General features: G+C 33.4%; 2 protein-coding genes across 2 annotated transcripts in view; one reads left to right on the top strand and one right to left on the bottom strand.

Annotated features, from left to right (window-relative positions):
• MFN1 (mitofusin 1) overlaps positions 1–18,060 on the top strand; it is a 34,860-nt gene extending 16,800 nt beyond the window's left edge. The window contains exons 8-18 of the mRNA XM_065942777.1: positions 181–334; positions 450–517; positions 5,740–5,861; positions 7,500–7,626; positions 7,799–7,903; positions 8,200–8,302; positions 8,451–8,680; positions 10,467–10,619; positions 11,520–11,716; positions 13,852–13,986; positions 15,904–18,060. Of these exons, the coding sequence (XP_065798849.1) occupies positions 181–334; positions 450–517; positions 5,740–5,861; positions 7,500–7,626; positions 7,799–7,903; positions 8,200–8,302; positions 8,451–8,680; positions 10,467–10,619; positions 11,520–11,716; positions 13,852–13,986; positions 15,904–15,982 (1,473 nt within the window). The 3' untranslated portion in view covers positions 15,983–18,060. The remainder of the gene's footprint in view (positions 1–180; positions 335–449; positions 518–5,739; positions 5,862–7,499; positions 7,627–7,798; positions 7,904–8,199; positions 8,303–8,450; positions 8,681–10,466; positions 10,620–11,519; positions 11,717–13,851; positions 13,987–15,903) is intronic.
• Positions 18,061–18,424: 364 nt separating this feature from the next.
• Positions 18,425–23,890, bottom strand: part of GNB4 (G protein subunit beta 4) — a 67,490-nt gene continuing 62,024 nt past the window's right edge. The window contains exon 10 of the mRNA XM_065942779.1: positions 18,425–22,628. Coding sequence (XP_065798851.1) covers positions 22,522–22,628 — 107 coding nt within the window. The 3' untranslated portion in view covers positions 18,425–22,521. The remainder of the gene's footprint in view (positions 22,629–23,890) is intronic.

Here is a 23,890-nt window from a genome sequence, read left to right as displayed (position 1 = left end):
TGAACTGCAGCAAACCAGGCCTCCCTGTCCATCACCAACTCCCGGAGTCCACCCAAACCCATGTCCATTGTGTTGGTGATGCCATCCTTAATATCACTATAAATGGAGTTTAGTATAGACCTGTAAGTCATACTTGTTTAGTTATTAGAACTCTTTTAATGCCCCCTTTTTTTTGGTCAGGTGCGCAGACAGCACATGGAAAGATGCCTGCATTTCTTGGTGGAGGAGCTCAGGGTTGTGGATCCTTTGGAAGCACGCAATCGCATCTTTTTTGTTTCTGCAAAGGAAGTTCTCAGTGCTAGAAAGCACAGGGCACAGGGGATGCCAGAAGGCGGTGTGTATTCAGTACAGATTTCCATTTGAAATATAAACATGGGTTCTAAAAATAGAATGCAAATGTCTTATCTTGCTATGTACTAGGTTTTAAACTCTTCACCTAAATATTACAGGTGGGGCACTTGCAGAAGGATTTCAGGCAAGATTACAAGAGTTTCAGAATTTTGAACAAATCTTTGAGGTAGGAATTTTGTGAATGTATTGACTAATATAAAACTGGAGCTTTGGTTGGAAAGTGAGCATCATCTTCTGTTTTCATTACCTGTCTTTGTTAATAACCTTTGGTGTTATTTAGTGTAGCTTCTGACAGAACAAGTGAAGCAAGGAAAGTTTGAAGAAAGAAGGTCCCTGCAAAATGGATGATCTGTAAGAACAGAGAATTAAAGATTATAATTTCTTCTTATTCTTTTTTTTTTTTTGTATTTGTATCTAAATGAGACATTATTTTCTAATATTGTGTTGTGTGATGAATATAATAGTCTATATTCAGTAGTTAAGGACAAGATTAAAGAAATTAATTGCTGTAGGAATGGGTAACAGAGCAAAATGAAGATTTTTTTCTTTTGATAGAACATAGTTAATGCCATTTGACAAAAGTTAATTACATCTCTCAATTGTATTGCCACCTGTTAATTCTCCATGTTTTATGCCAAATGTCCTGAACAAAGCAAACAGATGCAAAAATAATTAAGATACAGGTCCTATACTTGAGGGGAATCTAAGCTACTGAGATGCAGGAATATCTAGTGTGTGTGCCAGTGGAGAGAGAAGATCCTGTTATATTTTGGGATAGGTGTTTTATTCAGAGACCTTAAAACATCCTAGATCGACTGAAAAATATTTGAGCTGTTAATCTTCTTGACTCTCATTTAGCTCTATCTAGTTGTATTTATTAGATTACATATCTCCTCACCCCCAGATGAACACAAATACTCAGAACTGAAAAAACTTTCGTCTGTAATTCTTCCTTATAAGTAGTAACTATTATAATACTTAGGACATAAATATTGAATGTGCTTGGAAGAATTTTTAAAATTAATTATCTGCTCACTATCCCCTACTTTTATTTATTTATTTTTTTATCCCCTACTTTTAATTTGGTGAGAAAAAGAAAGACCATTAGGTAGACAAAGACAAAATGTTTTAAGACAGCCTACTCTCTGCTCTCTTGATAGGTGTTTCTGATTCTTCAGAGGTCCCTGGAATATCAATAGGTGTTCTGTCAAGTTAAGCTGTGGGATACATGATATCCCAGTTACTTAAAGATCGTTGTTTATATTCTTTCCCTTTTCTTGCACAAGAGATTCAATCCTTTACCCACTTTTATCAGGAACAATCATTTCATCCATGGGAAAAATATTGGGGAGAGTATCTTTTGTTGTTTCCCTCCTCTTTTCTTATGTATTGAGCTTTTCTCTCTGTGTGTCTAGGTGTTTATCATTGATTTCTCCTACCAAATCATGTACTGTTCAGTTATACACTCATACCTCTTTCATATTGGTTCCTGGTACAGCTTTTGCTTTCCCAGAATATCTCCTTGAAGAGGTGGGAATGAGAAGAATAAAAGATGTGCTGTAGAGCACTGGTTCCCAAACCTGGCTGGTGATGAGAAACACACGAGGTACTTTGGAGGCCTGCAGGCTCCTGACCTGTCCCAGAGACCTAACCCAGTAGGGCCAGGATGGGCCTAGCAATCTCCCCAAGTGATTGCAATAATCAGAAAGAGTTGGGAACTATTCTTTCTAAGGTTTTTAGAAGAAACTTGGTATTTCACCTTTTTATTTTAAAAGTTCTTTTGAGAATCTAAAAATGTATGTTTGGAAAAAACTATTTATGATCAAGAGCTTTTCCATGAAATTGGAGAGAACGTTAGGCTTTAGAGTCTGAAATTTTTGTTTACAAAGCTGTGATAGATATAAAATGAGAATTACCTAAAAATGATTTGAATTTACCTAAGGAAATAGTCATATGGACAAACAATTTTGTCTTGATGGCCAAACCTTTTTTTGGTAATTAAATAGACAGCTCTTTTCAACTTTTTGCCAAAGTTCAAATTTGCTACCTTTAAAATTAATTTTGATAATTTATGATTTCTTATAAATTGATACATTGATGAGAATTTATAATTTAGTATAAAATTATTTATTAAAAAATTTTTGTATTCCTTTTATCTGTCTATATACCTATATATAGATATATCATTAGATAAAGTATATAAGAAATATCTATATTTTAATCTTAATTGAGATTTGTCAATGATTTGATTGCTTTGCTTTATCCTCTAAAGATTAAATGGATAATTTTTCAGTTTATAAATAGCATTTTTGGTTGTTAGTCATTTAGTTCAACTAATGTTTACAGAAAGTTTCTTTTTGTTTTCATTATAAAAGTGGAATGAATTTGTCTGTGAGTGTAGCTTTGGATGTCTTCCATGGCTTTCAGTACCCAGATTTCATTGTTGATTAATTTTTAATTATAGTTTTTGGCATTTCCTATTTAATACAGGAATTATTAAAATTCAGATATTTTGATCCTTCCCATATGACTTTTCTTGATTTGTGTGTGTGTGTGTGTGTGTGTGTGTGTGTGTGTGTGTGTGTGTGTGTGTGTGTTGTGATGACATGTGGCCTTAAATGCCCATTTTCTGTTTACAGAATTGATTTCTGTTTGTGTGTGTGTAGTCTTATGATTTTTGTGAAAAGAAAAACTGTACCAAGTTCATCATTTTATCAAACAATCTGATCTTTACTCTTGACCTCTTGAGATTCATTTGATTTAGAAGAAGCTGAAAGGTATATTGTATCTTGGTGTTCTTTCTTGCACTTCTTCTGTCAGTTTAAAATACTTCCAAGTAACACGTTTGGAGTGGTAAATAGCATGTTATTGGGTATTTGGGATCTTTATCAAGGGGACTTGACAGATTTGTTTTATGTTTTAATTACACATAAATATTAATATGTACAAATTTGTAACTACGTATGACTAGTTGTCAGCTGTTTTCTTTAGATGTTAGTAGAAAGTCAGAAAATCTTAATTGAAATGTGATTATTGTTTTGCTTCTTTAATAAGTTTTCAAGCAGCCTCTGGCATATTCTGATAAGATGAAATTTAAAATATCTGGTGTGGCATTTTAAACTTCACCTTATGAAAGCAGAGTTCCTGATGAAATAAGTCTGGATACTACTGCAGGCTATATGTGACCTCCATGGAGATTCATAAGTATATTAGTGTATACAGGACTCTGAGAAATGGTTCAGTAAAGAAGCTTTATTTAAATTAGCATTCCCTATACTTTGTTTGGAATAGAGTATTCCTTTTGTAGTTGACTTTTTATATTTTTCTGATCAGTGGGAACATCAGTGAGGCATACTTTTTAATTGGAAAAAACTTGCCTGTTTTCTTCTTTCTACATATTCACTACTGTATATTTTTGAATCAAAGAGTAACTTGTAATAACTTGGAGATTTTTCCTTTTTGTCTAGTCTAGCTCTAATACTGTGCTGTTATCTACAAATTTGGGGTCTTCATTGCTGATATCTAGATCTGCTTCATCGAGGAACATAGAATTTCTTTTAACTTTTTTTCTTTTAAAAATATTCTTATTCTTTTATTATAGTTTTGTAAAGGTTAATTTGGCAATTAATGAGACAGTTATTTAAAGTAAATTCAAAGCTTTGTTTTGGTCATTAAAAATTAAGCAATTGACTCTTTAAATGTTTGATGTTATATAGCTTTTTGTGGTTTTTGCTCTGGCATGTACAAAACAGTAATACTCTTAACTTCCTAACACTAATCTTTTCAAGATTAATGATAATTGAGAAACTTATGAGCTTGATGATGAGCAAAAATGAGACTATGCTTTGAAAAAAAGTAGTGGGCTCTGAGTTAAGGAAACTATTAGCTAAATGAATTATCCTCATGTACCCTGGAGCTAAAGAAATGAATGTTTTGTTTTCTATACACTCCAGTATTCTGGCCTGGAGAATTCCATGGACTGTATAGTTCATGGGGTCGCAAAGAGTTGGACATGACTGAGTGACTTTCACTTTCTGTAAAGTGAAGTGAACAAAATAATCATTTATAGATGTGAAGGCTTAACATAGATTATAAATAGGACATGAATTGAATATATATACTAATGATTTCAAGGTAACGAGTAACAGTGCTAGGGTATTGACTACCTTTAAAACTTGAAAGCTATTTATTTTGATAAAGAATAGTATTACTTTAGGAAGTAATTATCACAGTTTGTACCAGTTTTATATTAAGCTCAAGAAAATAAATTCATGGAAATATTAGAGAGTTGGAAGGTATATCCTTTTAAAAATTTATTGTAAAAAATAAACATGGTTTCCTACAGAACATCTGTTGTGGCTATTGATGTTGTGACCCAGATGAGTGTTTCTTGATTGTTCGAAGACCAGCTACCATTTCTCTATAGATGCTTGCAGTTGTTTTCAGATGTTAATGTCAGTATAGAATTAGACTTTCTATGAAGTAAAAGTGAAAGGCCAATTTTAGTTTAATAATTTTGCAAAGATTTAAGTGATGAATCACAGTTAATGTTTTAAATAACAAGCAGTATGCACACATACTGAAATTGAAACAATTTCACGAAAGAAATATCCATGATCATATGTGATGCATTTTGATGTATTATTCTCTGTGTAAAAAATACTGGTCATGAAACACTGATTTGTACAACTGTTAGTAAGTTAAGACCTGCAATTAACTTGAAAGTAAAACATGAGATAACGTACATTCTGACCTGTATGCACATGCTATATTGTCCCATGACCATAATGGGATTATCTTAGAAAAATAGAAATTTTTCTATAAACAATTTAAAATACTACGTTGTGTAGTGTTAAAAGAGTATTTTTCCGTTTGTTCAGGCTTCACTCTGTAGAAGTTCTTTTATGAATTTTAGGTGACATCATTCAACTAATTTTTTTCAATGTAGAATTCTGGTTCCATGGCTTAAGAACTTTATGAGGTGATCAATTACAAATTTGAGAAAGATCAAAAAAAAAAAAGATCAAGATAGATGAACTAGAAATAGATTAAAGGTGATCCAAGTAAAATTAGTACTCTAATAGGAAATCTTTTTTAACATTGAAAATAGTATCCTTTTTAATTTGCTTTTAAAGATAGTATAGTCAAAGATCCATTGCACATTACTGTGTAAAATTACACAAAGCTATGAACTTGCTGTTAAAGCTTTTTTACTTTTGAATCCTTGACTTTTTTTAACCTTTATAACTTTAAGTTGTGTTTATGTTTCATTTATTTTCTTTCCTTGTGTCTGTTTTGGTTAATATGAACAGCAAGTTTTTGTGTTTAAATTCCTGAAAATGTTTGGATGGAATTACAGTAATGTGTTATGGCTTGGGCCCCTCGCAGGAGTGTATCTCGCAGTCAGCAGTGAAAACAAAGTTTGAACAGCACACTATCAGAGCTAAACAGATACTAGAAACTGTGAAAAACATAATGGATTCAATAAACGTGGCAGCAGCAGAGAAAAGGTATGAGTTCATTTTACTGCAAAATAACGATTATTTTTGTGTCAGTATAAAAAGATTGATCTAAAATTTTTATTGTTATTGAATACCTTTCACACTAACATCAGCCTGATAGGTTTAGCTGATGCCTACTTGCATGTTTTTTAATGAATATTTGAAACTGTTAAGCATTTTTTTTTTTACAACCTTGAACACATTATTTACATTCTCAGTATACAGTCTCAGTATTCGGGTGTATGAGTTGTGATTTTTAAATGTTGAGTGACTTGAAAATATCTTTAAAGCAGTGAAAGAGCCATTTCTTCAAGCGGAATTTTTCGAAGTTCAAAACAGGTGACTTTTTTTTTTTTACATTCAACTTATCACTCATCTTTTATTTATTCATATGTTGAAACCTTGAAATCACTCTTTTATGCTAGTTGTGGTTTTATATCAGCTGGTAAACAAGCAAGGTGGTACTACCTGCCAGCCACAAGGTGAATTTGGTAAGCATTATTCCATATGTCATACTGTAGTACCAGTATTTTAGTCCATTTATTGCCTTGTAACAATGAAAATGAATACAGAAACCAGCACTATTCAAAGAAAAGGGTAGTTCTCACAAACTTAGTACACTTGAAACAAAGATCAAGATGTTATTAGATGTTACAGGCATAATGATAAGCCTCAACTGAACCTTTAAGTGAACTTAAGCCAATCAGTGGAAAGATATAAAGTGTCTAAGATTAAGTCCAAGGCGATGTAAAATTGGTAATTTTAAATGTATCCGATCTTGCTGAGAAGAAAACTCCATTCATATCTAGGTCTGTTGCCTAATTTTGGCATTTTTGCAGGATGCATTGTGTATAAAATTAGAGAATTTGCAGCATATTAAACACAAGGGTCAGAACCCAGAGTCTGATCGCTGGCCTTGTCACAGTGTTTCTGTATGTTGGGCTCAGTTGCTATATTATATGGTAGCCAAAGTAAGTATTGGTCCACTGGATTGACCTTAATTTTTTTTAAATATAAACATTGAAATAAACCTGGCACCAAAAAAAAGATGTGAATTGAGGATGGTTTGTAACTCTTTTAGCTAAAGATGATATTAAAAAAAAAACTCAGGCTTTTGTTTTCCTGTATCATCCAAGGGTTAACAAATTTAGCAGATAGCAAATATTCTAGGCTTTGTGGGCCATACTGTCTATTTTGCAGCTCTCAGCTCTGCAGTTTTAGAGCAAAAGCAGCCAATTACACCCAATAGGTACATGAATGCATGTGACTGTATTCCAAGGAAACTAACAAAAATTAGCAGCTGACTGGATTGAGCTTTCAGGGTGCTTTATTAAGTAGACTCAATAATGAGTTAGTTCTATTTTGAATATTTGTATCTGTGAAATGGGTGGAGATTTAGAATCCTTATTAATCCTTTGTGGGATTCAGGTGCCACAGGAGCAGAGAGATAGCAGTTTCTATCCAGTCATCTATAAAACATTTTATGAGTGAAATATTATTTGAATCCCTCTTAGATGTTGAAATAAAAGGGTTTTTTTTTTTCTTATATCACACTAACAGATGGTTCAATATATAAGTGAGTGTCTCCTTAATTTCTTTAGGACTTAAATGTATCCTGAATATTAATTACTCTTCATACTATAATAGGGTTTATTCAATAGAAGAGAGGGAAGACCAAATTGATAGACTGGACTTTATCCGAAACCAGATGAACCTTTTAACACTGGATGTTAAAAAAAAAATCAGGGAGGTTACAGAGGAGGTTGCAAATAAGGTGGGTAACGTTAGCTTTATGATAATATCTGAGAATGAAAATACTTTTGATAGTGCTAAAAATATTATCCATCTGTTACTTTAAAAGAATATTAAGTTTTTTCAATTTGATTTTTTTGAGTAGTCAGTCATCTTGTTTAAATTTTCTAATTCTGATTTTTTTGTATTTCCAGGTTTCATGTGCGATGACAGATGAAATTTGTCGACTCTCTGTTTTGGTTGATGAATTTTGTTCTGAGTTTCATCCTACTCCAAGTGTATTGAAAGTATATAAAAATGTAAGTTAAATTGTAGTTAAATGTTACTCAGATACAGTTTACTTGTCTTACCGAGTCTTAGTCCACGCTTCAGTGACTTGGTCATTTTAGTGTCTTCATGGCAATCAGTACAGGATTAAACTGTTAGCTCTCCTGTGCATTCTTATAATAAATGTAAATTATAAAATACACAAGAAAATTATACACTTCAAAAGAATAAAATCATTTTAGTGTTTACTATTTTTTAGCATTTTTATGAAGTATGTATATGTTCTAGAGAAGAAAATAATGTGGGCAATTATTACCATTGTTAACAGGAGTTAAATAAGCACATAGAAGATGGAATGGGAAGAAATTTGGCTGATCGGTGCACCAATGAAGTCAACGCTTCAATGCTTCAATCCCAGCAAGAAATTATTGGTAATATTTATGTCTGCAAGTTCATATGTAGTTTTTTCTTTTTTTTTCAGTGATAAAAGATTTATTATAATGTCTTTTAGATATCTTATAAATTGTAAAACATTATTTACTGTTGTTAACCAAAGTATCATAATTTGGTTCTTTATAGAAAATTTGAAGCCATTACTTCCAGCTGGTATTCAGAATAAACTGCATACACTGGTTCCTTGCAAGAAATTTGATCTTAGCTATGACCTAAATTGCCACAAGTTATGTTCAGATTTTCAAGAGGATATTGTATTTCGTTTTTCTCTGGGCTGGTCTTCTCTTGTCCATCGTTTCTTGGGCCCTACGAATGCTCAGCGGGTGCTTCTAGGATTATCAGAGCCTATCTTTCAGGTATCTATCTATCTATCTATCTATATATATATTTTTTTTTTTTTGGTAGGCTTTTAAAAAAATTTTCTATTTGAGTAGACTTTTTATTAGGTGGTTATTGTTATACTGTACAGGTATGTATCTGATTCTACCTGTTGAGAGTCTCTTTCTATTTCATTTGTGTGATTTTCTTTGTAGAACTAGCTGTGTCAGCTTTGCTTATTTGTAGGTAATATTTATGATATAGAGCCATTTCAGAATTAGGTATACTACTATGTTTAAGGGAAATCCAATCCTCAAATTTTCATTCAATACTGTTGTAGGTTACTCTGCATTCACTTTTGACACTCTATTTTGTAAATTTTCTAATCTTAATCATTTAAAAAAACGTTTTTGAATTTATCAACTCAGTAATTTTTCAAGAAACTTAGAGGATTTTAAAACCATTGCCACAGTCTACTTTTAGAACATTTCTGTCACCCCCAAGAATATGCTTGTGCCCCATTTGCAGTCAGGCTTCATTTCCACCTCCAGCCCTACTGCTAGTTAGATTTCTCTAGCTATTATTTTTGCTCTCCGTGGACATTTCCTATCAGTGGAATCATACAAAATGTGACTGGCTACTTTCATTTAGTGTAATGTTTTCAAGATTTGTCATCATACTATATGAATGTTGTAGCATGTATCAGGATTCAGCATTTCTTTTGTATTGCTGAATAGTATTCCGCCTTGGCTGTCACACATTTTATTTATCCATTCATCAATTGATGGACATTTGAGTTGCTTTACTTTTTGGCTATTATGAATAATGGTGTTATAAATACCCATATACTGTTGTTATGTGGGCATGTGTTTTCATTTCTCTTGAGTATTTAGGAATGAAATTGCTGGGCCATATGGTAAGGCCATGTTTAACTTTCTGAGGAGCTGCCAAGCTGTTTTCCAAAGCAGATGCACCATTTTACATTCCCATCAGCAACGTATTAACATTCTGTTTCTCCATATTCTAATCAAGGCTTTTTTTTGGCAGATACAAAGTTGTATCTCATTGTATTGATAGTTTCGATTTGTGTTTCGCTAGTGACTGATGATTTTGAACATCCTTTCATATGCTTATTCTTGTATTTCATTTTGTAACATGTCTATTCAAATTTTTTGCTCATTTTTAAATTAGGTTATTTGGCTTCTTACTGACTTTTAAGAGTCCTTTACATATATTCCAGATATAAGTCTTTATCAGATACATGATTTCAAAATATTTACGTTTCTCTAGTCTGTAACTTGCCTTTTAATTTTCTTATGGTATGTTTTAAAGTGTAAAGGTTTTAATTTTGATTTTATTATACTTTCATTATTTATTTATTTATTTATTATTTTTGGCTACATGGCTTGTGGGATCTTAGTTCCCTGACCAGAGGTTGAACCCAAGCCCTTGGTAGTGAAAGTGTGAAGTCCTAACTACTGGACCACAAGGAAATTCTCAAGGTTTTAATTTTGAAACCCAATATTTTTTTAAAAGATTGTGTTTTTGGTGTGAAAAAAATTTTACATGCAGTTTTAACTTCTCTTGAGACTTGAGGGCCTATTGTTATAGATAGACTCATTGTATATTATAAAAATCTGTCCTTTATGGTTTCAGACCATTTTTATTTTCTTCGTGTACTTATGGTAAACGCATTAATTGGAGTCATTATTTTTGTAGTTTTACTGCTGTAATTTTAAAAGAGAATATAATAGAATTTTGTAAATGACTATTCCATGTAGAGCTGTTTAATTGACTTAATTCTTTACCCCTCAACCTTATCAGCTCCCCAGATCTTTAGCTTCCACTCCCACTGCTCCTTCCAATCCAGCAACGCCAGATAATGCATCACAGGAAGAACTCATGGTTACCCTAATAACAACATTAGCCTCTCTCACATCTAGAACGTCTATGGGCATCATTGTTGTTGGAGGAGTGGTAAGAAACAGTACTTTTTTTTTTTAGAAACAGTATTTTTTGGTGTAATTAAAATTGAAATTTTTGCAAAGCTACCTGCTAGATCAGGAAAAGAAAGGTATATTTACTTCTGTTTCCAGGTTCAAAGTGATTGTTACACACATACACACACACACACACATATATGTGTAGCTTTTTTCAGATTCTTTTATAGGTTATTATAAAATATTGAGTATAGTTCTCTGTGCTATAAGTAGGTACTTGTTGGCTACTTTTTTTTTTGGCCTCACTGCGTGGTATGTGGGATCATAGTTCTGTGTGTGTGTGTATGCACCTAGTCATGTCTGCCTCTGCAACCACATGAAGAACCATGAGGTTCCTCTATCTGTGGAATTTTCCAGGCAAAAATACTGGGATGGTTGCCATTTTCTACACCAGGGGTTCTTTCTGACCCCAGGGATCAAATATGTGTCTCCTGCATTGGCAGGCAAATTCTTTTACCACTGCACCACCTGGGGAGTCCCTATAGTTCCTTGACCAGGGATCAAACCCATACTGCCCTGTAGTGGAAGTACAGAACCTTAACCACTTGACTGCCAGGGAAATCTATTTTATATATAGTTTGTTTTTTTAAACCTTTGACCTAAAAAAATTAACATCCCTTTTTGAGATACATTAAATCAACTTAGCAAATACTTGGCAGGTTATAAAAGTTCTTGCCTGCTATTTCTGTGCTGTTCCTTTTTCAACTTGATTTTCAGTAATTTCATATTTTCTTATAGAGTAGGAAGATACATTTTTAAAAAATGGATCTAACTCAAGGATCTGTATGGAGCCAATGCAGTTTCTAAAGTGCCTTTTAGTACAGTCTCCCTAGTAGTGTCTTTCTTTCTCAAAGTAAGCTGTGAATTTATCTTACAGATTTGGAAAACTGTAGGTTGGAAACTCATATCTGTTTCATTAAGTATGTATGGAGCTTTGTATCTTTATGAAAGGCTCACTTGGACCACCAGTGCCAAGGAGAGAGCCTTTAAACAGCAATTTGTGAATTATGCAACTGAAAAACTGCAAATGATCGTTAGCTTCACAAGTGCGAACTGCAGCCATCAAGTACAACAGTAAGTTGAAAGATTCATCTGTATTTTTGTTTTAAAGCTTTACTGAAGTATAACATGCATGCAGAAATGCACAAATAAGAGTACAACTCAAAGAATTAGCACAACATGGACATATTTTATAATTGCCACCAAAATGGAAAAAATAGAATAATCAAACAGTGGGCTCAAAATAAATACATGGTAGTGAATGTAATTTGTTTTTACTATTACAGCCCAGATTTATAAGAATTAGCACAACATGGACATATTTTATAATTGCCACCAAAATGGAAAAAATAGAATAATCAAACAGTGGGCTCAAAATAAATACATGGTAGTGAATGTAATTTGTTTTTACTATTACAGCCCAGATTTATAGGCATGATTTTTTTAAAAATTCAAGAGAATTTTATTATAATAATAAATACCTGGGTCCGCTGAGTATCTTTTATGTATACACTCAAGTACCATACACTCAAATATTTATTGTTAATTTAGTAAAAATACATAGGACCCCAGTCAAATTGATGCATAGTATTCTGCATTAGGGTGCTACTTACAGCTGAATTAGAAAGTTTTCTGAGCTAAAGATAATTGCAATTTAGTAGAAAAAGCAACATGTACATAATTATTAAAAAAAAGATGAAAAATGATAGGTAATGAGAGCTTCATAATGTGAGACTCTAGAATCTTAAAGCATAAAGGACAGTGGATCAGTAAAGGTTTCCTGGAGGAGAGGTAGCCTGATGAGATTTGAATGTGCAGAATAGAAAGAGGGAGACAGAGAAAAGAGCCCAAACTAAAAGCACGAAGTTGGAGAAAAAAGGAATGTGTTCAGAAACATGAGACAATTTCCGTGTGGCAGATGTGTACATAAGCGGGGTCCATTGGGGGGGAAAAAAAAAGAGGGGTCCATTGGAGTGTAAGCCTAACAATAGGACAGGTTTGGATAATCAGGAATCTTGGGAGTGGCATCATTAACATTAAGCTCTAGATCAGATAACTTAGCAGTGGTATAGTGTGTTAAGTGGTTTAGACTCAGGAGAAAAAAACTGCCAGAAGATTAAACTGTTTCAAACACAAGATCAGAGCCTGTACTAACCTATTTAGAGCTGTAAGGAATGAAAACAACGAGGTCACAGAATTGAGACCACTGATTTAGTCCATTCATTTCCCAAATATTTATTGAGCTCCTGTTTTATTTAATGGTGTTAATTTTGATTTATTTATATTAATGAGGATGACGTAGACCTCCAAAAGAAATCAGTCATGGTTTACATTTCATAAAAACAGAATGAAGCTTTCCATTCATCATCATCAAACATTTATTAATCACCTACCATGTGACAATAACTATAGCTAGAAGTTATGGTAAATTAAAAGTTAAAGATAACTTGTGTTCTTTCTTACATGACTTTACACTCTAACAGAGGCAACTTCAAATAATTATTCCAGTTAATATAATACTAGCCAAATATTAATGTAGTGAAATGTTAAAATAGATGCTTCATTTGTCTAATCTTGGTATTTGGTCAGATGAGGAGAGATGGGACAGGGGAAAGACCATGGGAAAGATGAAGATGGGCAAGAGAATAGTTGCAGAGAAAAACAAGTTGTCAAAGTCCAGTGGTACACACCTACTAGGCATGCTCCCAATAGCAAACACACAATATTTGCCAAAGTTCACATGTTAACTAGCACACAAATACACCCTTTAACTCTAGAAATGTAGTTAAATGTTGCTATAAAGTATTTTTGACTAAGTCACAGAAGTTCATGAAATTTCCTTTCCTGTTTTCAGTAATTTATTCTTATAGGTAGGGGATGAGAGTAAGGCTTATTATGCTTCTGAAGAAATATACCCAACCTTTGCCTTTTTTATAGCTTATTCACATTCACAACAAAATGGCAGAGTAGTTATTACCTGTTGAGCATTTGTCTTGAGGCCAGATGAAATCAAGCCCACAGTCAAATTAAGCTTACAAGTACCATACACTCTACCCTCCCTCACACCATTCTTAGCAATGTTCTTTGATACCTTATGTCTTAGGGATTTTTTAATCTTGTGATCCTTTTTTAATGTAAGCTTTAGATTAAAGCTTATTCATTTTAAAAAGACATTCGTGACTGCTGATAAAATTGTTTTTTATTTTAAGGGAGATGGCAACCACCTTTGCTCGCCTGTGCCAACAAGTTGATATTACACAAAAACATCTAGAAGAAGAAATTGCTAGATTATCCAAAGAAATAGATCAGTTGGAGAAAATACAAAACAATTCAAAGCTCTTAAGGTATTTGAACTTTTTCTTCTCAATAATATGAACATTTACTGGTCTCATGACCAAAATACAATTATGTAAAATTGCTAGCAAATTTATGTTAAAATTTTTGGCTTTCTGCATTGGCTTAATTATAATTTTCCATATTTAATTCCATATGTTTTATAATTTCAGTGAAAACTAATTTCAACAGCAAAAAAATATGAATTTAAAGGGATTTTTTAGATCCAGACTTAGAGCCCTGTGTTAAGCTATATTTGTCCTTTTTTAGAGCAGTTCTGTTATTAAAATTATGAGTTTTCAGTCCTATATATCTAAAATTCATAATTTTTCTTCTCAGTGGGGACTCTTAGGTATACTTAAATTTGAAGCAGCAGAAGTAAACAAGATATCCTAATATAAAGTGGAATTATGGTTTAATATGATTAGCCATGGATTCTTTGGACCCTAAATAAATTCTGCTTTGGGGAGTCAAGACCAGAAGTATTAGCACAAGGTCTATACTTGTTGACAGTTCTTAATTTGCTATGTATTAGCTCACTCAGCTACAAGTCTGGAAGACTCACTAAGCATCATTTCATTTCTGCTACTACTCACCAGGGCACATGCTTCATACAGCTGCCTGTATGAAAACAGTTTGCAATGTTTGCAAATTGGAGAGACTGTCCTTGTGACCGGAATTTTGGAACACAAGGATCTGTCCATGGTATCTGTCTGATCAGCAGTTACATTCTCATCGCGTTTCTGTTTCACAGTCTCTGAAAACGTGACTGCTTGTGACTTAGACTCCAGTATCCTTACAGACAGGCAGACACACACACACACACAGTCTGTCCATGCATGTTTATTTCAGTCTGATCACTAGTCACATTCTCATTGAGTTTCTGTTCCAGAGTTTCTGAAAATGTGACTGCCTGTGACTTAGACCCCAACATCCTTTCTCACACACACACACCACCCCCCACCCAAGCGAATTTCATGTGTTCCATTGCTCCTATTTTAAGCTAGATCATCCCAAATACAGCCTTTCAAATTTGGTGAAACAGTATTTAATAAAAAAATATTTTTAACTGAGGTAGGTTTTTATTTTTTTCATCTTGCTATAGTTAAAAAAAATAAATAACTGATAGATTATTGGTATTTATATATCTCAGGAGCATTTCCTGAAGAAATATACAGTGGAGTTCACATGCACGTTTAAATTATATGGCCTTGACAATATCCACTTAGCAACATACATCACAAGACCAAGAAGGAAAGAGACAGACTCATTTAAGCGTGTGTGCACTGTGGCGCATGATGAGCATGGAGACACAGACCTGCTTTCCCTCTTTTTACAGGCATTCAGTTTCTTTATATAAAGTTTTTTAATATTAAAAAAATATATATTTTTGGCAACTATGGTCCTTTGACATCTGCCAGCTACTGTATGTACACATAAAATCATTTATTCTATGTTTTATACTTAAAGGGAATTCAGGAACAATTGTCTTAATGTGACTTAGGATATAATTTCCTTGTAAGGTAGTGTGACTCCACTGTCTCTTAAGCTTTTCATTCTTTTTTTTCTTTATTCAATTTTTCAATTTGTTTTTTAATTGAGGGATAATTGGTTTACAGAATTTTGTTGGTTTGTGTCAAACCTCAACATAAATCAGCCATAGGTATACATATGCGTAGACTTTTCATTCTTGTTAAAGATTTTATCTCAGTATATCTTTCCTGGCCAGTGGACTGAGTCTGTGTTTATTACAAAGTTATAGTAGCATATATAGTAAATGCTTTTAAGAGTGGATCTGAATTCAGATAAATGTAGCAACAGCTGACTAGTGATTTTTTTTTTTTTTCAAGATTTGGATGGGATGCATTTTTTTCTCATTGACCTTTATGATAATTAGATTGGTGTTTATTCATTTTTTTTTTAATTAGAAATAAAGCTGTTCAACTTGAAAACCAGCTGGAGAATTTTACTAAGCGGTTTCTACATTCAAGCAGTGAAGAATCTTAACAATAGAGATTGCTTTGGTGATCATTGAAGGAGAAAATGGAGTTTGGAAGATTTGGATGGTTATTTTTATGAAGTGATTTTAAGTATGAATTATACTAACTATACCTAAATAGCAAATCCTTGAGTAGATCTTGGTATTGATCTATCTTAGGGTGTTTGCACTTCTGAAGTGTTATGGTGTCTCTTTAATTTTGGGTAAAGAAAAATTCTTTGATATGTGAAAATGATGAATTAGTTTAAAGCAAAAGAAACAACTCTGTGACCCCTGAGGGGTGGGGCCTTGCTCTTAATTAGGGCTCTCTTTGTTTTTGATTCTGAAAAACTCTGCTTCCTGGCATCCAGGAGTTAGAGAATGCTCCTTTCATCTTCTTTCTCAAAACTAATTTTTGATGCTGACTTTAATGGGAATAATCAGATTTTTGTTTTATAAACTGTATTGCTGTAACCACAAAGGAGTGTGGAATGTTCTTGAGTGTATTATTTATGCAGGTTACAATCACTTTTGCCATCCTGACAGGTTTGTAAACCACTAATAATTAATGCTGTTTTTACTCCCTTTTATTCCCATTGAAACTGATGTAAAGCAGTGTATAGGTTTTGTTATTAGAAAGAAAGTCCTTTATGAAAGTATTTGGGTCTAAATAGTATGCTCATGTTTCTCAAGAAACACATTCAGCCTCAGCTGTGATTCCAGTAAGGAGAGCTTTCTGTTTTTGAGAGTTAAGTTTGAAGTGATAAAAATAGCCAAAGGGATGGGAGATCTGAATTTTGGGTGGCTACAGTAAAAATTGCTGTTCTTCGGAAGGTGTTTGCCAAGGGTACTGCTGGGTTGTCCCCCACAGTGACTTTTATGTTTATTTAATTGTATGAATTTGACAGGGCACGGTTAAAAATTTTATTTTTTACCTTAATGAAAATGTTTATGAGTTAAAACATTGTGTTTGTTTCTGTGTTAAAAAAAAAACTAATAGAAACTTATATGGAAACATTAAAAACTGGTCTAAGGCTTTGCTATGCAAAAATAGTTTTGAGGACCACTGAATCAACATCAGCAGGTGCATGTTAGGAATGCACAATCCCAAACGACACAGCGCATTTGGCTGGTAAGAGTTGATGCTGCTCTTCCACAGGAGGGATAATGTTTCAGGCTTTTTTTCTTCTTTTAATACTCAGTACTTTTTCTGTACGTTTAAGTCTCTTGGATGCTATTCAGTTTTTTCACAACAGGTGCAACACCTCTTCTGGTTATTTTAAGGAGAAAATAACATTATTTAGGCCATAGAAGCCTTTAATGTTTGTTTATGCAAATCAGATACTAGAATGCAGTGTTCAAATTCAGATACTCATTTATAGCTAATATTGTGGCTTTATAACCAAAAAATTATACAAGTCACCAAGTGGGACTAAGTAACAACTGCAACAGAAAAAACTGATGTTTAAGAGTGTGTACTGCTAATTAAGGTTACAAGTTGAAGGCCTTAATCTTTACACACAAGTACTTGAACTTCTGAAATAGCATAGTGGTTTGTTATTACACCATGAGTGCTAAGTACAGTGGTTCTCACAGTTCAGTCCCTCAATCAACAGTATCACAAGTGAAGTTGTAAGAATTACATTCTTAGGGCTCATCCCAGACCTACTGAGTCAAATACTAGGTTTGGGGACCAGCAGTTTCTGGTTTAACAAGCCCTCAAGGTGATCCTGATGCATGCCAAAATTTGGGAACTGTGGAGCCGTGGTTCTGCTATAGTAAGTTTATACTAAATTTTCCATCAGTCGCTTGAATCCAGTTCTGCCTGATCAAGTTTGAAAATACATGAATGTTGGAAGTGGGACACTAAAATAATAAAGCCCACCTTTATGCTTGGGGTAAGTGCACCTATGACCAAGCACATGAATGAGAAAGAATTGTGATTTATGGCTGATGTTCAAAGTTACTGCACATTTACTTGTCTACTATGTGTTTGCAGGATTATTTATAAACTTTGTATAACCTTCAGCTTTTTACAAACCTAGACTTTTTATAATATGCAAGGTGGAAATAAAACTTGTTTGCTTGAAAGTTGATAAATAGAACATTTATACTGGCATTTAGTGAGTTTTAATCTTTTATTTTTGATGATTTTTATGGCAAGCATTTAAGCTATCTTGGGGAAACTGGCTCATTTTTACCCTAAGGGAGCTTTAAGGGAAGAATGACATATTTTGCTTTTTCATGAAAATGTGTGGCCTTTTAACAGTAGGCCAGCATTCACAGTACTATAGGATAGGTCATTGGACCTTCAGTCTCTTCCTTGCTTCTGGCAGCCCATTCATTTTTCATGACGAGAATGCTTAGATAAAGGAATCAGAGCTGAGCATGAACTGCTGGGCTTGGAGTTTAGTTCTGAGACTTAAAAAAGTAATCCTACTAAAAACTGATTTAAAACATGCTGCATGAAATCTGGTTAAAAGCACTTTATTGATTACAATATCAGTTCACAGCAACATTATTTCACAGAGCTACTATACAAATAAAGGAATGAATTACTGCAAGAATGATTCAAGAATACTGTTAAGTCGTGATACAAGTCCATAGTTTGGTTTAAAGCTTTTTTCTAAGAGCTTTAATCTAATACATTCACCTTTCCCACAGACTACTGACATTCAGGTTCAGTTGGCCACAAGTATTGTAGAAATCACGCTAGGTGAAGAAAAACATTTTAATCAACTTAAAAAAACCCATTTAGATATGAATGCCTTTGGATAAGAATATGCAAATACAAGTGTTCAGATGCTTCTTTGAGAAGAGAAAACAATAGGATAGAGCACCATTGTGTAAGAGACAGAAAAGGCTTGAAATATCTACCAAGTATATCACTGAAGTTCTATTAATTAAAAAATACTGTATGATGTAAGATTTTGTCGGGCACACTTAACATCAGTTGAAACATTTAACCAGTTTTTCCATATGCTGCATTAGTCAACTATTTTATAGGCTCAATAACTGGTTTTAAGAAAAAAGACTTAGGAAATTTTATCAACATGCAAACAAATTTGCTAAACACAAGTTGTACCATCATTCTGATTAATAAATTACTTTTTAAAACAATGCTAGCTTAGACATTCAACTACAGACCATTTTATTGAGTACCTATTATAACCAATACTTTTAAATATAGCACTGAATTTAAGGCAACTTACAATGAACAATGGGAGAAGAAGCAGTAAATATGAAGGGTGCATCACACTGTATTTAATCTAATTTAAAATACCAATATTATCCACTGTGCTACCATTTCTCACAAGATAGTCTGACTGGTGGGTGTTTTCAAAATTCTAACGAGGTAAGAAATAGTTTAAAATTTTGCTTTCCACAATGGCAAAAGGGAAATTAGAAACTGAACATAATTTCAAAATGTTTTTAAGCCTAACTCACACCCTAAAGATTTTAGAAAGAACCTGTTTATTACTAAAATCATAGGCCCATTTGGGAGATTGTTTTATCAGTTTCCATTACATTTAAACACATCAAGAGGTAAGCCGCAAGTATTCGACTGTTATAAACTGTGAGACACTCACCAATAAGCATAAATTTCCCTGAACATCTTCATTTTTAAAACAGAATCTAAATTTACTTCTAAATCTAAAACATCAAAAGTGTTGAAGAAGGTTAGTTATATAATATTAACACAGTATTTTTTTTAGCAACTTCAAAAATTTCATTTTGTCACCTGAAGAAGCCAAGGTTTATTTCTCTTTCAATAGGTTAACTTTAAAATTACTTAACATATTCCAGAAGCACCTACATCTGTTATGTCTGAGAGACTAGTTTACTATCATCATGCAGTATTAATCAGTTCAGATGAGTCTAAATGAAAACAAGGAGACTGCCTGCCAGGTAAGCCCTCTTGCAGAATTAAGAAGTATCTCTTGATACTTAAGTATCTCTTGAGATATTAAGCCTAAATCTTTGCCTCTCTGAAGATGGAACTCAATATGCTGTTGTAACCATGGATTCACAACTTAAAAAATTTGAGCTAGGGAAGAAACCTGGATAGTTAGTCTAAATCTCTAGTAGCACGGCTGCCAAAAATGAGGCCAGTCCATCGAAGTGGAGGCAGTGTCCTTGCTGGCAACATGAAGTGCTTTTTTGAGAAGGTTTATGGGTTGATGTGCTGAACACAAGGCCATCACCCCACTTTTAGAAAAGAATATTTGCCTTTAAAATACTGTCATATCTCAACTGTTCTTTATGTAGTGATTCAAGAATCTACAAATAAATCCAACTGAGGCACACTATGTTTAAATGTTTCTTAGGTAAAAAGAAAATATTGCAGGCACCAGAACTGCAATATTGATGCAAATTCCTTAAAACTACATTTGGCTTTTTTTTAATTTGGAAAAACTAAGATTCAAGCTATACTGTGCTTCTACAAAATATACTGAATTCAGGAAGTTTTAAATAGACAATCAGGTGAACTCAGACTGCAAGTACACAGATTTAGCAAGTGGGACCATATCACTAGATAACAAAAGTTTTAACCTGTGAGTTAATTAATATGGTATCACCATTTGGTCATATGTATAATCAGCCATGATAGTGTTGCCTAGTACATGTTTAACCACCTACAAAAAGTTTAATAATATTAAATCATTTTTATTAACATGTTTAAGACAACATAATTCTTACAGTCTGTGTGCCTCTAATTTATCTTGTTACTAGAATCATTTTCAAACTAGTGGAGATACTCTTCATATATATAAGGCAATTTTGCACATGACTACAAGTGCTTGCTTCAACAGGATTTTGGAATAAACTGAACTACATGGTAATCCTCACTCCTATTTTTGCAAATGACTGTCCCTTTAAAATTGTCTTGCCTTACCTCAAAGAGCTGTTCTTTATATCACTTCTTAAATAGTCCACAAACATTAACATCAAAGGTCCACAGAAATCCTGTTATATGTATATAAATATACATTCATGCCTGCCATCTACAGCAGTCTGGTTTTTTTTTTTGGTCCTATATCTTGATCTTCCTTTTTCCATTCTATTCTCTTTTTAGTATCTTAAAACATTTACTTCCTTATGGCTGATGTACTTATTAGCACATCCACAATATAAAAATGGAAATTTACAAGTAAAATTTGGGAGTATTTAGGATTACAGGTGATCAAAAGTTAACAGATCTAGCTCAATAGTAACTGACACAGTTTACTAAGTCACAAAACACAATGCACCTCTATATTAGAAAAACTCCATGACTTCACTATCAAGCAAGACTTAACAATCTTCTATTGTCAATCATTTAGATTATTTGTAGGAGAAAAATCCAAGAGGGAAAGTATCTTTGTTTAAATTTAAGGGGGCTCATTCTAGTAATAAACACATTATATCACTGACAAGCCGAGAAATTGCTTAGTATTTTCCTCTGACTCCTTTAAGAACTGCTCTTGGAATTTTCTTTTGGCTTTAAAGTGGGGATCACTTTGATCTAGGTATCCTTTGAAGCAAAACCACTTAGAAACCAGTATTTTGTCCTACTGGGAGGAAATGGTACAGAAGATCAAAGAGCTTGAATGTTTACTTTTTAAATTTTTGAAGACACAGAGCTAACATCAATTCAGTTTTTATATGAACATAAATTCATAAAGCAACCTTACATTGTGTGTTACAATGTAACAAATAGATTTGTTAGATTTTATACTTCTTTCAAAATCATAATGCCATCACACACTATCTGTCCTTCCTAGATACATACTGATGGAAACACTGGGAAAATTTCTTAAGATGCAAAGACAGTCCAAATGTTCATCAGAGTGCACCTGCAAACTCAGCTCTAGAAGATGAAATCAGTAGGAAAGCCTAACTATTTTTTAACTTTTTGTTTTGTATTGGGGTATAGCCGATTATGTTGTGATAGTTTCAGGCGAACAGCGAAGTGGACTCAGCCACACATACATGTATCCATTCTCCCCCAAACTTCCATCCAGGCTGCCACATAACACTGAGCTACAGAGTAGGTCCCTGTCATCAGCATTCTTTAACAGTCAGCAACCAGGATCTCTTTCAGATCAAAAAGAAAGCCGGAGTTCAAGGAGATCTTTAAACATCAGTACACACACGTATGGTCTCACTTCCGTGTATTACTGTGCCTGTTCCTCCACTACAGAACACAAAAATGCGATACTTCTATATAAAATTAAAAATGTAATTCTGAAAAAATGCAAACATACATTCTAACATGATAGGTTGCTGTAATGTGTACATTTCTGTCTACACAAAGAAAATAAAGAGACAATACAAGCAAGAATTCATCAAGGTTAAATGAGCTCAACTCCTCAGACTGACACACTGGTCCTAATCTCAGCAAGCACCTTTACCTTGGTTTCACCTTTTTTATTTTGTAGTTTACTGAAAGCTGCTTTTTTATATATAATAATCTCAATAGAAAAATCTTCACCTGCAAATATAAGGTAAATTCTTTTTCACAGCTATAGGCTGTAGTACTGATTTCTCCAGGTATCAGTGGAGAATGGTAAATTTGCATGTATTGTTAATTCCAGATTCTAAGAAAACTGTCCCAAGACCCTGTTGCCACAGCCATGCCATCATCAGTTACACCTAAACAGCTGACACGGTTGTCATGACCAGCAAGAACACCTGAAAGACAAAAGTTCAGTAAAAAGTTAGCGATGGGCAAGTTTTAGGATTAAACAAGGGTATGCAGAAAGATCTCAGAAGGATACTTATGGGCAGGAATATAAAATAATATTTCTTCGCATTACATGAATTTCTGACATATGCATTGTGTTTTTCATTTTTGAAAAATCTATAACTGCTTTCTCATATTCAAAATCATCTCTTCAAAAACATGTAGTCTTTTATGTCACTAATAAGTTCATGATACTTCTGAATTTTGCTAATAAGCTGTGACAACAAAAACAAAATTTTAAATGAAATTCAATGAACTTTTACCACCACCACAACAAAAACGTAAGAATACCAACATAGTTTACTCTATTCTTTTAACCACTAACACTGGAATGTTTTGGTCATAACTCTGTGAAACCATCAAACTCATATCTAGTTTTAGTTTCTTTTGAACTATTAAGCTTATCTGATCTTCGGACCACCAGACAGGATAAAATTAAATATTCCAAACTGGGAGGAAAATGAGAGATGTAGAGATTTAAAAGAAAAATCGGACTATATCAAATTCTCAGTAAGAATCTTTCTTTAATATACTGTTTGAGTTTGCAATATCTCTCACATGTAATTAAGCATATCACTTGCACCCAATCTCAGGCACAGATGTTAATCTTGTGTAACTCCTTAATATTCTCTGCAGTACCTTCTGTATAGCAATGTTTGGAAAAAGGCAAATTTACCATTACGGGTTGAAATTACAAAAAATGACCATTGTGACTAAATACTCCAAATCATATTGGAAAGAAGAATGAATTAGTAATTCATGTCACAATTCAATTTTAAGGTGAAAGTAGCCAGTTGAGTCAACCTGAAACCAAACAGCTATCAGCAAAGCAAAACTAAATCTCAAGCAGATGTTAAAAAATATGAAAAACACATTTCTATTCTGTTATGGATACTGACTCAATCCAGGCAAAACACCTAATACCTCAAAAAAGGAATCAGCTAAACCACGAACTCTTCTGCAGTCTCTCAAGAGAGGTTGTGGAAAATCATCCCAGTGTCAGAGGTAATGCTGACACTGCCTCTACTTCAGAAACCTCAAAACTGCACAGGAATTTAAAAGGGTAAGAACACAAGGACAGCAAGGATATGAGAGCAATGGCAACAAAAGTTCGTGAGCTATATGCTGATTATTAATGGGCCCCAAAATGCTGAGTTCAAAGCAAATGGTCTGATAAGCCAACAACAAAAATGACTGCAGAAGCTCCAAA

This window comes from Muntiacus reevesi, chromosome 8 (assembly GCF_963930625.1).
Source record: "Muntiacus reevesi chromosome 8, mMunRee1.1, whole genome shotgun sequence".
Lineage (NCBI taxonomy): Eukaryota > Metazoa > Chordata > Mammalia > Artiodactyla > Cervidae > Muntiacus > Muntiacus reevesi.
This window is presented reverse-complemented; position numbering and strand designations above follow the sequence as displayed.